The following is a 15,439-nucleotide window of genomic DNA, read 5'->3' as shown; positions in this document are numbered from 1 at the left end:
CATTGCTGCTAGGATATCCACTTCAGACCACTTTCCTGTTATGCTGTCTATCTCAGAGCCTCACTTGAGAGGCCGATTTGCCAACATCAGGATTCCAGATGCCTTGTACATAGAGGAGGACCTTACAAAGGCAGCCCTACAGATATGGGTTTCTCATGTCCAGGGTGGGCAGCCATTGCCATCACAGGTAGCTACTACCCTTTCTGGTATTATCGACTTCGTACCAAGAGACGAGATATTCTCAGACGTGAGATTGGTGTTCGCCAACAGTTGGCAGCTTTGCAAAGGGAAGAGCAGAAACGGCCTTCGGATGCTTGGATTCAGGAGCGCCTTGTTGCAGCAAGGGCTCATTAGCAGGTATTGCTTGATCAGAGAGCAGAGTATGGCTTTCATGCACGGGAGTCCTTCTAGATTCAGATGGGTGGCAGTGTCAATAAACACTTTTTCTCTTTGGGTTCAGAGGGGTGTGCCTGTCAGGTATTTGGGCTGCCAGGTTGGCTTGGATATTTCTTCCACGTAGCAGTTTGCTCCCGTGTTGGAGAGCATCAGGAGGAAGCTCCTTTTTTGGAGCTCAGCCAAGCTGGATCTTGCCTCTAGAGTTGTGGTGGTTAACCAAGTCCTCTTGGCCACGGCCTAGTTTGTTTGTTCTTACTAGTGCTATTCTAGCGACTGCATCACTCAGCTCAGGAGACTGATCAGAAATTTTCTTTGGAGTGGGCTTGATGGCACAGCAGATACCTTAGCCACGGTGGCTTGGGAGACCCTCATCCTCCCTACACAAGAAAGGGGTCTCAATATTATTGATCCAGATTTACGGTGCAGAGCTTTACTATGCAAGATGGTGGTGCGGGGACTTATGCCAGGGCTATTGAGGAGGAGACTGGATGAGCAGTATTAGGTGGATCTTCACCACAGCACACCTCAGATCACCTTTGTCCCCTCTCATGGTTGCCATTCTGAAAGCATGGGCCAGTTTCAGGAGCACTCTTCAGAGGATTCCTCCTTCCTCTCATGAAGAGATTGATAGGCAACCCATCATGTGGAATGACAGTATTTTAGATGATCATGGCAGACCACTTGGTGCCTCACTCTACATGCAGTGGTCCAAGTGGGAGAGGGGACCTGCATCATCTTTGGGGTCTTGGAAAGCTTTCCGCAGGCTTCCAGAGGAGACCAAGTCTCAGTTGACAGGACATCTCAGAGGGAGTGCGGGGAGGATCTTACAGATTGAGGTAGCCCTTCCAGAGGAGTGGGTAGACACAGATGATATGCCACTCACTTGCTCCACTTGGGTAGGTACTTTTACGAGAGGCGGTGTTCCGCTTCAGGTTTTGGCCTTTCGAGATGCACAAGAGGATGCTTTAGTTTTTACTGTGCAGGATGGTGGCATTGCTCAAATCCACAGAGGACATCTTGCTTGAGACTGCTTTTCAGCCTATCAGGGTTGCAGGTCTTTTGGCGCAGGGATCACATTCAGAGTGGTTCCTCCACCCACATCCCCGGCTACTCTCCACCGGGTCTTGGAGGCTTTGGCTCTACGGGGGAGTTCCCATTAGGTATTTGCAGTGGGACCCTGGAGAGTAAACACAATTTTATGTTGTAAACGAATGCTTTAACAACACGCTTTAGTGACATGAACACCAAGGAAAATACAACTCCCCAATGAAGGGTACAATAGAAAAACACAAGCATACCGCTGCTCTAAGGGGGATTACCTCGTACAAAGGGCTAAAAAAATACCCACTATGGTTGTTTATAATGCCAAATTATACGCCATCTGTGAAATGAAGGAAAGGACCTAGCTCCATATATTGATAAAAGCCTTCCTCCTGCACCTAGCGCAATTCTCGAATCTTCTTGCAATCTATAGCATAAATGGTATCTAGCCAAATGCTAGCCATTGTCTCCGAGGCTGATGTGATCTGTTTTTCTATGGCATGGCTGCACCTAGCTTTCCATATGTACCAAACAATGATTCTCGCTATCATCTCCCCTCTATGATGGTGTCCAAGTGTCCACACCCTTTGTGCGAACTTTGGAATATGGATGAAGGTCAACTCCTACCCAAGTAATCTGAAGAAAAAACTCCAATGAATGTCCTCGTACCCACCCATGAGAGAAACATGAGGAGATGGGCCACAGGAGACCGTGAAGAGAAGGGGACAGATCATATGGCAAAGCATCTTAGCGCGTTTGTCAGAAGATGGCTATAGGTTCAATTAGTCACCTATGGCATGGCATTTGAGGTCCAGAAGCCACATATGGTATTGGCGGTCAGTGCACCACTTGTGACATCGGAGGTTCATGAGCGACGTGGTCACATAGTAGGTAATTAAGCCATTGGTATAGGAAATCACTTAAGCCAATGGACATGGACGTTCATTAAGTACCCTATAGGAGAAGATATGCCCGTCTAGGACTCGGGAGCCTTATAGGAGTGGCAAGGACCACTAAGTCCATCCAAGATTTGGGAGCCCTTTAAGTCGGCGTGTGGCGAGATTTCTCAAGGAAATGCACATGTGTGTATTGGAACTATGAGACTTGTAACCCGCTCTTGCAATAGTCTTGCGATATGATAGAATGCATTTGAGTTAATCTTGCTTTAATGACAATTACCATGAATTGTTTCTACTTCATGTTCTAAGCTGAAGCCTGAGATAGCATGTGTCTATTTCTAGTAACGGTCTCATTCACAGTCGCAACACATTTGCACATAGTAGGCGAAGGAAGTAGGAACGGAGATTGTAAGTTTATGGCCACCTCAGAGGGAGTACAATCAGGATGCAGCAGATAGATGCAACCATACCAGCAGAGTGGATAGAAAAGAAAAGGACAAGCGTACGGCCTGCAACGGGACCTTGTGAAGGACACACTGACATCAGCAGGGTACGGACCCACTGTACGGGGCTGTACGGAGGCTTATCAGATCTGTACGGCGCTGGAGAAGGGCCTGGCAGAGGCGCAACAGGGCAGAGGTGACCAGCAGCCTGGTCGGCCAGGCATAGGGCTGGTAGGGCTGGTTCCAGCCAGCAGCCTACCATGCCTAGAAAATGGCAAGGAAGAAGGGGGCTGGACCCTGAATATATAGGACGGAAACTGCCCTTGAAAGGAGGTCCAAAGCCCTAGTGTTGTGGGCCAAGGCCCTTGTAATGAGAGCCCTTCAAGGGCGGTTTTCCAGCAGACTGGTCGGCCTGTTTGGGTCGGCCAGAATGATGCTGCTGGTCGGTTTTTGTGGAGCAGGCCTTGGGCCTATATTATAAAGAGGCCATTGGGCCTCATTCGTTCATCACTTGAAGCAGCAGTTGGGGAGCAGACAGAAGCAGCCACAGGCCCACCCTTGGACCTACACACAGGAGGAGAAGGAGGCTGACATAGGGCTGCAGACTGAGCTCAAGGTGCTGCCCACCTAGGCTGGCTTCCGGACAGTAAGGTGGAAGGGATCTAAATAGAGAGTCTGCCTATGCTCGAGGTGGAGCACATGGGCTCAGAGATCTAGAAGTGCTAGGCTTGTAGTAGAAGGACCTTTTGTATTGTATCATGTCCTAGTTTCTGGACGGACGGAAATATAAAGTGTTGCTTCTATACTTGTCTCTGAGCATTGTCTATTTACTGGCTTGCACATCTATGCACGTAAGTTAAGAAGTTTGTGATTCCACACCCCACACCACACTGTGTGAGCTCTTGGGCATTACTTTCAGTCTTCCGCTGTGCGTACCCTCTGTTGGGTAATTTCTAATAGGGTGTTGCTAGGATTTTCAGCATATTTCAAAGAGCACCCTTCTCCATGACTTGGGGATCCGTGGCACAAGGAGGGCGAAGCGGCTTGGGATATCATTAGTCAGTCAAGTCCAAAGGAGAGTAAGGCATTGTGAACCTAGCGTGCCAAAGTAGAGAGTTGCTCGCTAAGTTTATTATGAGAGGCATGCTACCTAGCAGTGAGCCATGGAAGGAGCTACTCTTTCACAAACTTCATGAAATCAAACCAAAGTTGGAAGGCCCTTGGGAGCCACGTACTAGGTGGATTTTCTCTAGGATGAGGGCTACTCAGTTCTATAGGAGCTCGGAGTGAGATTTGCAGCAGCTATTCTCAGGGCTTGGGAAGCAACACAAGACACTTTTTTGGAGGCATCCCACATCGTTGGAAGAGCGGAGGTGATAGCCCCTCATTTTCAACTATTTTATAAAATTGGCATCCAAACACACCATTGGGCAGAGATCCAACCTCTTTTTAGAAGGTTTTGCTCAGTCGTGGCCAGGACAGTGGTTTTCTTTCATGGAGTTGCCCTCACTTGCGTAGAGACAGATAGTTCTGAAGGGGGGAGAGGAAGAGGAGCAAGAGAGTGAGAGTGAGAGAGAGTGACACTCTAGTGCGGGTGTGAAGAATAATGAGCCACACCACAAACTCACTTATGTTTTATTAGGATTAGGTTTACCCTATGACTGTCTTAAGACAGTCATAGGTGTCCTATCTTTTAATGAAGGGTTGGCAATGTGCCTTTACCCCAACAACCTCCCACCTAAAGGCCAATGTGCCTAAAGGGGAGAAAAGAATACAAAATTACAGCAATGTACAGTTACTGTATACAAGACCATAAGGTAAGAATGGTCTCATCCTAATCCCATGATGTGGCGGCAATGTGCAAACCGCTCTGTAGGCAAGCTCTTAGTGAGCAAATCTGCAGGATTATCATCAGTATGCACTTTCACAAGCTCAAGTCGCTTGTCTTCCAGTACCTCCCTGATGAAATGATATTTCACTTCTATGTGCTTGGTCTTCTGATGAAAGACCGGATTCTTTGCCAACATGATAGCACTCTGACTATCACAATGCAAAACTGGCATATCTCCTGTAATGCCCAAATCTCCCACCAGCCGAGTAAGCCATATTGCTTCCTTGCAGGCCTCAGTGGCTGCAACATATTCAGCTTCTGTGGTTGACAGTGCAACGCATTTCTACGGCCGAGACACCCATGATATAGCACCTCCTGCAAATGTGAAAATATAACCGGTAGTAGACTTCCGGTTATCTGCATTCCCTGCATAGTCTGAATCTGTAAAACCATGCACCAATGCATCCTGCCTACCATAGCATATGCACAAGTCTTTGGTACCTTTGAGATACCTCAAGACACTTTTCACTGCTTCCCAATGCCACTTGCCTGGATTTGCCATATACCTGCTGATGACTCCCACCGCAAAAGCAATATCCGGACGAGTGGCAACCATGGCATACATCAAAGATCCAACTGCAGATGCATACGGAACCTTGGCCATTTCAGCCTTATCATCATCTGATCTGGGGCTGTCCTTACTGCTGAGTTTTAAATGTGGAGGCAACGGGGTACTAATAGACTTCCCCCCCTCCATTTTAAACCTCTGCAGTACTTTGTCAATATACTCTTTCTGTGACAGAAACAAAAGTCCCTTGGACCTGTCACGAGTAATACGCATGCCAATTTGCATCACCCAAGTCTTTCATGTCAAAAGACTTATGCAGTTGTTTCTTCAAAGAACTAATCTCATGCTGAGATTTACTGGCAATAAGCATGTCATCCACATATAGAATGAGTAGCATCAAACTGCCATCCTTTGCCCGTTTGGTGTACAAGCAATGATCGGTCTCACACCGATGATACCCTTGGGACTGCATGAAGGCATCAAACTTCTTGTACCATTCCCTTGGCGCCTACTTGAGTCCATACAAGCTCCTCTTGAGCTTACACACAAGCTGTTCTTTCCCTTTAACAGCATATCCCTCTGGCTGACTCATATAGATCTCATCATGAAGATCTCCGTGAAGAAAAGCTGTCTTCACATCCATCTGACATAAATCCATGTCGTCATGAGCAACAAGAGCTAACACTGCTCTCAAAGTAGTCATCTTGACTACAGGGGAAAAGATCTCATCAAAATCAATGCCCTTTTCCTGCTTAAATCCCTTGGCAACCAATCTGGCCTTATACCGAGGTAAAGCATTTGAATCCACTTTGACTTTGTAAACCCACTTGCATGGCAAAACCTTTCTGCCTGCAGGTAACTGCACCAAGTCCCATGTATCATTCTGAAGTAGGGAGTCCATTTCTGACTGCATGGCTTTCTCCCACTTCTTTTTCTCTGTTCTTCCCATAGCTTCCTTGAAGCTGGAAGGCTCACCACAATCTGTCAGCATGATAAAATCAGCCACATTATTGGCTCCTGGAACAAACCTGGCAGGAGGCCGTTGTGCACGGGAGCTCCTCCTAACAAAATGTTCCGGATTAGGCTGCTGTCCAGCCTGTTCTTCATGCATGACAGGTGGCTGTACCACCATATCTGGCTGTGCTACAGCTCCATCTGCTGGCATATCCAGTGGTGCATCATTGGCAAAATTATCTGGCTGATTTTCAGCCTGTATACCCTCTTGAACAGGGTGATCTGCAGCAGCCTGCTGCTGCATATAAATGGGCATTCTTTGCTGTCCAACATCATCATAAATAACCCTCCTGTATTCCACAGGTTGCACGGGTTCCTTGTGTACACTATCTTCTTTAAAGATGACATCATTGCTGCGTATAATCTTCCGTTTAACGGGATCCCATAACCTGTACCCCATTTCACCTTCGTCACCATAACCCATAAAGATGCATCTGATAGACTTTGGATCCAGTTTGGTGCGTAGTTCTTTGCGTACATGAGCAAAGCACTCACAGCCAAATACACGTAAGTGCTTATATGAGGGTGGCTTGCCAGACCACACCTCCTCTGGCACTTTCAACTCCAAAGCCTTGTTTGGCGACCTGTTAATAATGTGAACTGCTGTTTGCACGGCTTCTGCCCAAAAGCCATGGGGTAATGCAGCATAAGACAACATACATCGAACCTTCTCCTGAATAGTTCGTTCATCCGCTCACTTGCACCATTTTGAGATGCATTATGAGGGGCTGTGAGTTCCTGTTTGATGCCCTTAGCTTGGCAAAACTGCACAAAAGCATGTGACACATACTCACCTCCATTATCGGATCTGAGGCATTTCAGCCTACGACCTGTCCGATTCTCAACTTGAGCGACAAACTTCTTGAAAGCATCTAAGGCATCTCCCTTATGCTTCAAGAAATAGACCCACACCTTACGTGTGGCATCATCAATGAAAGTAATAAAATATTTTGCACCCCCTAGTGATAACTGTGGCATCTCACACAAATCAGTGTGCACTAGATCAAGTGGTGCTCTATTCTTGGGAGTTCTCCTCTTATGAGGAGTGACAGAGTGCTTGCCAAAAATACAATGATCACAAGTAGGCAAATCTGAAAAAGAGAGAGGCGGCAGATAACCCAAACGTGACAGTTCTTGCATTCCTTTAACAGACATGTGTCCCAACCGGCTATGCCACAATGAAAACTTTGGCAGCTCGGTTATGGCAACAACATGATTACCCACACTGGAAACATAAAGAGGGTACAAGGTATCACTCTTAAAACCCTCAGCCACTACAGTCTGGCCATCAATAATCACCCATTTGGAATCCCCAAATGTGGTGTGGTAACCACTGTCATCCAATAAGCCAGTGCTAATCAGATTTTTCTTGATTTGTGACACATGGCGAACACCATCAAGCATAAATGACTGTCCATCAGCAAATACTATCTGTATACTGCCAATCCCTGCAATCTGACATGCATAGTTGTTCCCAAGACGAACAACTCCATGAGTACCTGTGTAGGAAGTAAACCACTCCCTATGAGGAGTAACATGAAAAGAGGCACCTGAATCCAAGAGCCAGGTGTGCATGTCATGGCCATCAATAACCAAAGCATGTGCTATTACAGCAGAAGAGCATAAAACATCATGTATGTCACTGTCACTGTCCTCTGCTGCAACATTCACTGCATCCAAGTCATCTGCCTTGGCCTTGCCTTTGCCTTTGCTTGCATTTCCTGCATCCTTTGTTTCAGCCTTCTTGGCTTTCTGATCCCGTATGAACTTGAAGCACTTCGACTTCACATGTCCCTTCTTGCCACAATAAAAGCATTCAATGTCCTTTTTGCCACGGGACTGACTGCGGGATTTGGACTTACTAGCAGATCTCCCCTTCTGCTGAGTCCTGCCTCTATCCTGTACCTGCAAAGCATTTGAAGACTTGCTGCCCGCATTATTCTTCCTGCTCATCTCCTCCATAAGGAGAGAGCTCTCTACATCAGCATAAATAAGAGTGGCATTCGAGTTTGACAGGGTGGTCTTGAAAGTGTCCCAACTCTCAGGGAGGGTACACCGCAAGAAAGTAGCCTTGAACTCCTCATCAAGGTTCAACCCCTGTGCAATCAGCTGTGTAAAGATAGCATTGAACTCACTCAAGTGTGAGGTCATAGCTGTACCTTCCTTCATGCGAAGATCGACCAGCTTCTTCAGCCAATAAACCTTACTGGCTGAGCTCTTTTGGGCATACAATTCTTCTAGTCTTTGCCATAGACCATAAGAGGTCTTTTCAGCCTGTACATTGAACACAAGAGTGTCTGAAATAGTGAGCATGATAGCTGCCCTCGCGGACAAATCAAGCTCTTCCCAGTCATCAGCTGCCATGTCAGATGGCTTGACACCCTTCACCCTTATGGGCTTAGCAATCTTCTTTAACAGAAGTACATTCAAGTACTGTTCTGCCCATAATGCATAGTTGTGTGCTCCTTCCAGTTTCTTTATGTTCAGAATTGAAGAATCACCTCCCCCTGATGCCATATCAGATGAGGAAAGTACCTGACTCCCTGGAAGTAAAAAGACTGAATAAAAATTCTGATTTCTCAGAAAAAAAAAACCTGCTCTATTCAAGAGCCAGAAGCACTTTCAATGGTGCTGTTTTTACTGTCAGTGAAATCTGCAGCAAAACAGTAAATGACCCTGCAAATACTGTACCTTCTGACACACTGTTCTGAGCTCAAAGAGGCATAAAAACAGTAATTTCAGACTGCTGCTGCTGCTCAACAAGTGCTTAACAGTGCATAATCATCTGACAAAACCACCAACACTGCTGTAAACACTGCTGTACTGACTGTACTGATCACTTCTCCCACCTCAGATGAGGTATTGCACTGAGTTAAATTGCAGAAACCACTTGACAAACACCCCAAAAACAGTAAATGACCCTTCAGCCTGTCACAAAACCTGCAACAGTAAATGGGATAAATCCCAAGCAATCACCCTTATACCAAGGGGAGAAAATGCATCTGAAGATCTCTGTCGGTAACCCAAGTGCTATCAAACAAAGTCTGGGCAAAAGCCCCTTGATCTGACACCTGAATCAAGTGGAGAACACCTCAACACTGAGGTAGCATGCAATATGAAATCTCTCTGACACTTGTACCTGACAATGTGCAATGCATAGACTGCCCCTGTGTACTCAGTAACAACACAAATCACAAAGTACAAACACCAAGAAGAAAATCTTTTGAGCACTGTCAACGATGGGCAGTTAGGGACCGAGTAAACTCGATGCGCCCTGACCAAGCGTGGCTCAACTGAGATTTTCAAAGTGCGTACAAAGAATGTGACCTGCAACAAATGTCACCAAATGCACTGCGGAAACAAAGCAAATGTGTGCTCCCTGGCTACACACTGCCTCAAGGCATATACTGCAAACACATCCAGGCAAAAGCCCTTTGAAATGGTCACCCAAAACTGAGAATTGCACTCAGTAAATGCATAGAAGCTTCTGCAAAACAAGCATCTGACCTTCCTGAAAGACAAGTAACTGCGCAAACACCACCACTGTGGTACAAGTCACCTCAAGCGTGAGTGACACGAGAGTACCTGCTGTACCTCAACAAATGCACAGTATACAGCTGAAATGCTTCAGGAATGCCTCATGTACTGCGTGTACATGCACAAAGCAGAATGCTTCAGCACTATTCCTCTTCCAAAAAAAAATGTGTGTGCCTGCTGTACTTTTCTGTACCTGCAGAGTAGGCACGCTTCCCCCAAAAAAAAAAAATGTCGAGTCTTTGCAGCAAAGAAAACGAGTGCCCTGATGGGTGAAGGAGTCACCCGTACACAGTTGTACGGCAGTCCGTACGGCTGTACGGACAGTCCGTACGACTGCCGTGGAGTAGCTGCGCCGAGCAACTATGCAGCTGCCTGATGCAGCGTCGCACTGCTGCGTACAGCAGCTGCTGTACAGCCGCAACCCGACGACGCCCGCGCCCGTGCTGTCGCCCTGCAGCCCGCGCCCGCGATACGCTCTAGCCAGCGCCCGTGCTGTCGCCCTGCAGGCGGAATGCGCCGCCGTCCCGTTCGCTGCCCTGCGCAGATCCGTCGAGGTCCGTCCGTACGGTTGTACGGACGACGTACGGCCGTACGGATCTGTCCGTACGGAAAGGGTAGGCTAGGGAGAGGAGGCTGGGTAGGCAAGGGGGAAGCTAGGTAGGCTCTGATACCAGTTGAAGGGGGGAGAGGAAGAGGAGCAAGAGAGTGAGAGTGAGAGAGAGTGACACTCTAGTGCGGGTGTCAAGAATAATGAGCCACACCACAAACTCACTTATGTTTTATTAGGATTAGGTTTACCCTATGACTGTCTTAAGACAGTCATAGGTGTCCTATCTTTTAATGAAGGGTTGGCAATGTGCCTTTACCCCAACAAGTTCATGGACTTAGGGGACCCAGACCATGATAGAGTGCGGGGAGTAGTCCAAGAGCCACACATTGCACAAGCCCACTCATGGTTTGGGTATTTTACGAGACGTGAGATCTTGCTTTTGGTGGTGGGTACACAAGTCAGTCCTCTCCTCACATTTACGGTGTGGGACAATAGCAAGGTGCAGAGATAGGTGGTCAGAATCAAGGACTTTGAGGGACATAAGCGCCATAGAGTAAAGATAGTAGCTCAATATCAAAGGAGTTGCTACATTGATCCAAACCTTGCAAAGCAAAGAAAGAGGCTTGCAAATTCTGAGTTTGGAAGAGGAGACCCATATAGAGGCTTCAGTGGGATCCAAGAGAGTGGTTTTGGAGAGACTTTTTCATCCAAGATGCCCCCGATATTCCTTTTTCAGCTATTCAATGAGATTAGGGAGAAGCATCTAGATGAAGAAGATTGATAGCATGCTAGCCGCAGGAGAGCATTGACGCAGACAGCAACTCTCTCAAAGGGATGTTGAGGATTTTTGGCATGGGCTCTGGGAAGATCTCCTACTTCTTTTGGCTGTTGGCACACAAAGCCCTTGCCACTGCATTTGGGATTGCCAGCTGGCACAGGAGGTTTGGAGGAGAGCTTTCAGGTTGATTTTTGCTGAAATGCAAGATGAGACGGTGGTAACCTGGGGAGCAAAGGCCTAGGCTACAAATATCGGACCTACTTGTGGTTACGAAACATTCGGGGGAGCTTGTCCTTTAGATTCGTAGGGCAGGAGCTGACCTTTATCCATACTCAAGACTTCATAGAGACGGTGTGGACACTTGGACAATGTCATAGATGGGAGCTGGTAGCGAGGATCATTGCCTGGTACATATGGAAACCTAGGTGCTGGCAGGCCATAGAGCAGCAAATCACATCAGCCACAGAGACAGCGGCCACTCATACTCTCAAAGGCAGATCAGATAGACTCCAAGGAGACTCCAATTGCACTAGGCTCAGGAGGGAGGATTTTATCAATATATGGGAGCCGTGCCCTTTTCTTCATTTCATAGATGATGATATAATATGGCATTACAAACCACCAGAGCGACTATTTGTCCAGCCCTTTGTAAGAGGTGATCCCCCATAGAGCGCCCAGCCAAGTATTTTTATAAACCTCTAGAGTGGCTATTTCAATTTTCTTGAGCCCTTTGTACAAGGTGATCCCCCATAGAACGGCCTGCCAAGGGGATACCCTTCTTGTTTTATATTGTACCCTTCATTGGGGAGTTGTTTTTCCTTGGTGTCAAGGGCACTAAGGAGCTTATTAATAGAATGTTCTTTTCTCTGAAAAAAAAGAGCATGTACATGCACGCATCTCCTTTCTTTTTTCCCTTTCTTTTTTCTTTATTACTTTTTTTCTTTGGAAGCGACAGTGCAACAGGGCTGACGGGGAGGGGGGTGCATGCACATCTGCACATCCCTGCACACAATGGTCGAAAAGGAAAGCTAAACAAGATGTGGATCATAATTACAACAGATACCTGGGGTAAAGGCAATACAATGAACATATCCAGAGGAAACCAGCCAGATAAATAATGCTGAACAATGGCTTTAGGATCATCGACAAGCGCCCCAGATCCTATTCCTGATGATGGGCCAACATATGCCAAGCGGAACTGCAAAGCGACATCAACAATATTAACTAAAACTGTACAATTCATATCCAACAAAAACCAGCCTGCTACATTGAATCTGCCTATGAAGTTCATTTACCAACTGAATTTATTAAGGCATAAATGAGCACGATGGAGCACCAAAAAGATATGTAATACAATTAAGACAAGCTCCTGCGGGGTGCAAGAAATCCTGATACACTTTGTCACAATTGAAAAAGAAACAAAACTCTAACTCAGATAAATTTCAAGACAACAGAAGTACTGATCCAAATTTCAAAGACAGATAAAAAATATGCCTTTGACTTATGGTGGTATCTTCTGCAAGCCTCTTCCATAAATCATAGGGTTGAACAACCAAAGGCCCACTCATACCCAAAGCAACCCATAGCCATGAGAAGGCTGAAGACGTAGTAGGTTTCCACTTGAAGGAAAATATAGGAGCATCAAAGGGTCAAATCAGAAATGGATTTGGGCATATGGATGTTATGCCCGTAGTAGGACTGATTTTGCCTTAACCATGGGTTTAATCAAAAGTTAAGACTACATGAATGCAAGACCAAACAAAGGGTTTGAGAATATCTAACGCACTAGCTAGTTGACACGACCCCAGCACTCCTGAAACCTTTGATCTGCAAGCAAACACAAGAACATACCAACGTGAGGAAACTGAGCAGGCTGCTCACCACCCAACCATCACATCTACGAGATGTGATCCCGAATCATGAGATGTCCCCTCCGAGCAACGAACTGAGCTACTAGCACGAACTCCCAACCACATCCTAACCAGCCTGGTGTCCCATACCACCAGGTGGCGCTGTGAAGCCTGGGATCTGCTGCTGGGCCTTGGGCTACGCTATGATGCAGGCGCACGTCCGCAACTCATCAGACCTAGCACCTGGGAACGAAACTTGCTCCCATTGGCTCTCTGAGAACTGAACCTCTAGGCCCCTTATATAGACTCGGGCCCCAAGCGCCAAAAATAGCGAAAACCTCTAACTGGTTCGTACCCTTGCCACTCAACACGAGAATCAAGCCTGCCTAGCTCTAAGCCTCCCCAGGCTACCTGAGCTAGTCTTGTGTACCCAGTACACGTCGGATACCAATCCGTGCTCATGACATACCTCCCCTCCTCTAAGAAATCACTCCCAAGTTCGCTAAAAAACCCGGGAATGTCCTCTGCAGGTTCTGTAATGTCTCCCATGTTGCATCCTCCTCAACACGATCCTTCCACTTGATCTTGTATTCCGTGATAGTTCTATTACGAATCTGTCTTTCACGAAATTCAAGAATACACTCAGGTTCGTGTGGAATAAAAGTCAAATCTGTAACTTCTATTATTTCTTGAGGAGAAACAAGTTGATCATCTGCACCCAATACTTCTTTCAGTCTACTGACATGAAATACTGGATGTACTTTAACATCAAGAGGCAATTCTAGTCTATATGCAACTGGTCCTATTCGTTTAATAACCTTGAACGGACCGCAGTATCTGGGGGATAACTTCGGAACCAAACCAATACTTAGGCTCTTGGATTCCTTGTGAATTCGCAAATATACCATCGTTCCTTCAGAGCACTCTCTAGGTGAACAATGTCTATTAGCATAAAATCTATCCCGATCTTGGGCACTTCTAATAGACTCCTTGGCAAACTGCAACATTTCCTGCATGTCAGCATCATGTTTAATTCCCTTTAACCCAACCATAACTAGTGACTTAGGTTGAAACCCGTACATAAGCGTAAAAGGACTGTAACCACTACTCGAATGCTTTGCACTGTTATAAGCAAATTCTATCATAGGTAGATAATCTTCCCATGAAGACTATCTCTTAGAAACATATGCCCGAAGCATATCTTCAACCAATTGGTTGACCTTCTCTGTACTGCCATCGGATTGTGCATGATCTGAGAAACTCATACTTAGAGTAGTTTCTAACTTCTCAAAAACAAGTGTCCAAAAGTTACTTGTAAACTTCGAGTCCCTGTCACTGACTATGTCAGAGGGCAAACCATACAGCTTAAACAAGTGGTCCACAAACTCGTGAGCCAGCTGAACAGCTGAAATAGTTGTTCTAGTAGGTAAGAATCCAGCCATTTTTGTCAGACGGTCGACTATGACCAAAATAGAGTCATGACCCTTGCGCGTTCGAGGCAAACCAATAATAAAATCCATGGAAATACTTTCCCATTTATTACCGGGAATTTGCAATGGCTGTAATAAACCCGTGCTTCTAAGGCGTTCTGCCTTAGTAACCTGACAAATCCGGCAACCTACAACATAGTTTTCAATAAACGCACGCATTTTAGGCCAATAAAAGGTATGCTTCACAAGAGACAGAGTCCGATGTATACCCGGATATCCAACACTAGGAGCATCATGACACTCCTAGAGAATCTTAGATCGAAGTTCCAAAACATCTGGCACACAAATCTTTCCATTCCAAAACAGCAAGCCATTCCTAATCATCCACAGACCTCCCGCCGCCTGTACCGTAGGGGGCACAATCCCTGAGTCTTGGTCAACCATGGAGCTCCCATCATGGAGTTTCTGCCAATAAGAACTGAAATGACTATCAGTTGCGCAAAGCCCTCTCAAGGATTGAAATAGGTCTGAGAATATTTCCATAAATGACATAGCATTTACAAACTTGACTCGACTTAAGGCATCCGCCACACTATTCAACGAACCCTTCCGATAACGTATTTCAAAATCAAAATCTTGCATCAATTCTGCCCATCTAGATTTCCGTCCCCTCAATTCAGACCCATCACACACATACTTGATTGACTGAGGATCGGTCAATAGAAGAAACTTCCAACCATACAAGTAGTGTCTCCAAACCTTCAGTGCATACACGACTGCATAGAGTTCTTTTTCTACTCTCAAAAGCTACACGTCTGCCCTCTTGGAATAAAGCTGCCCCAATCGCAAAATCACTCGCATCGGCCTCTAAAACATAAGGCCGGGCAAGATCGGGTAATGCAAGAACGGGTGCTTCCTTGATAGTTAACTGCAAGGTTTCAAAAGCCTTGTTCAATGCATCATTCCAAGAGATCGGTTGGGTAGACCTATGTCCACGACCTTTCAATATGTTTGTCAGGGGTGCCATGATGTGTGAATAATCACGCACAGACTTCCATAGAAATACCGTAAATCCTAGGAAAGAACGAAGTTGTTTCACAGT

General features: G+C 46.2%; 1 protein-coding gene across 4 annotated transcripts in view; it reads right to left on the bottom strand.

Annotated features, from left to right (window-relative positions):
• The window catches only part of LOC147881293 (putative cyclic nucleotide-gated ion channel 20, chloroplastic), a 229,693-nt gene that overhangs the window by 143,077 nt on the left and 71,177 nt on the right, over positions 1-15,439 (bottom strand). For all 4 annotated transcript variants that reach the window (XR_015543997.1, XM_087402227.1, XM_087402228.1 and 1 more), the window contains exon 4: positions 12,121-12,255. Coding sequence is in view for 3 of the 4 variants with exons in the window: in XM_087402227.1 (XP_087258353.1) it covers positions 12,121-12,255 (135 nt within the window). In the remaining variant the exon portion in view is untranslated. The remainder of the gene's footprint in view (positions 1-12,120; positions 12,256-15,439) is intronic.

This window comes from Dipteris shenzhenensis, chromosome 31, assembly GCF_047967505.1.
Source record: "Dipteris shenzhenensis isolate YYH24624 ecotype China chromosome 31, Dip_SZ_1.0, whole genome shotgun sequence".
Classification (NCBI taxonomy): domain Eukaryota; kingdom Viridiplantae; phylum Streptophyta; class Polypodiopsida; order Gleicheniales; family Dipteridaceae; genus Dipteris; species Dipteris shenzhenensis.
Note: the sequence above shows the minus strand (reverse complement) of the source record. Positions and strands in the feature narration are given on the sequence as shown.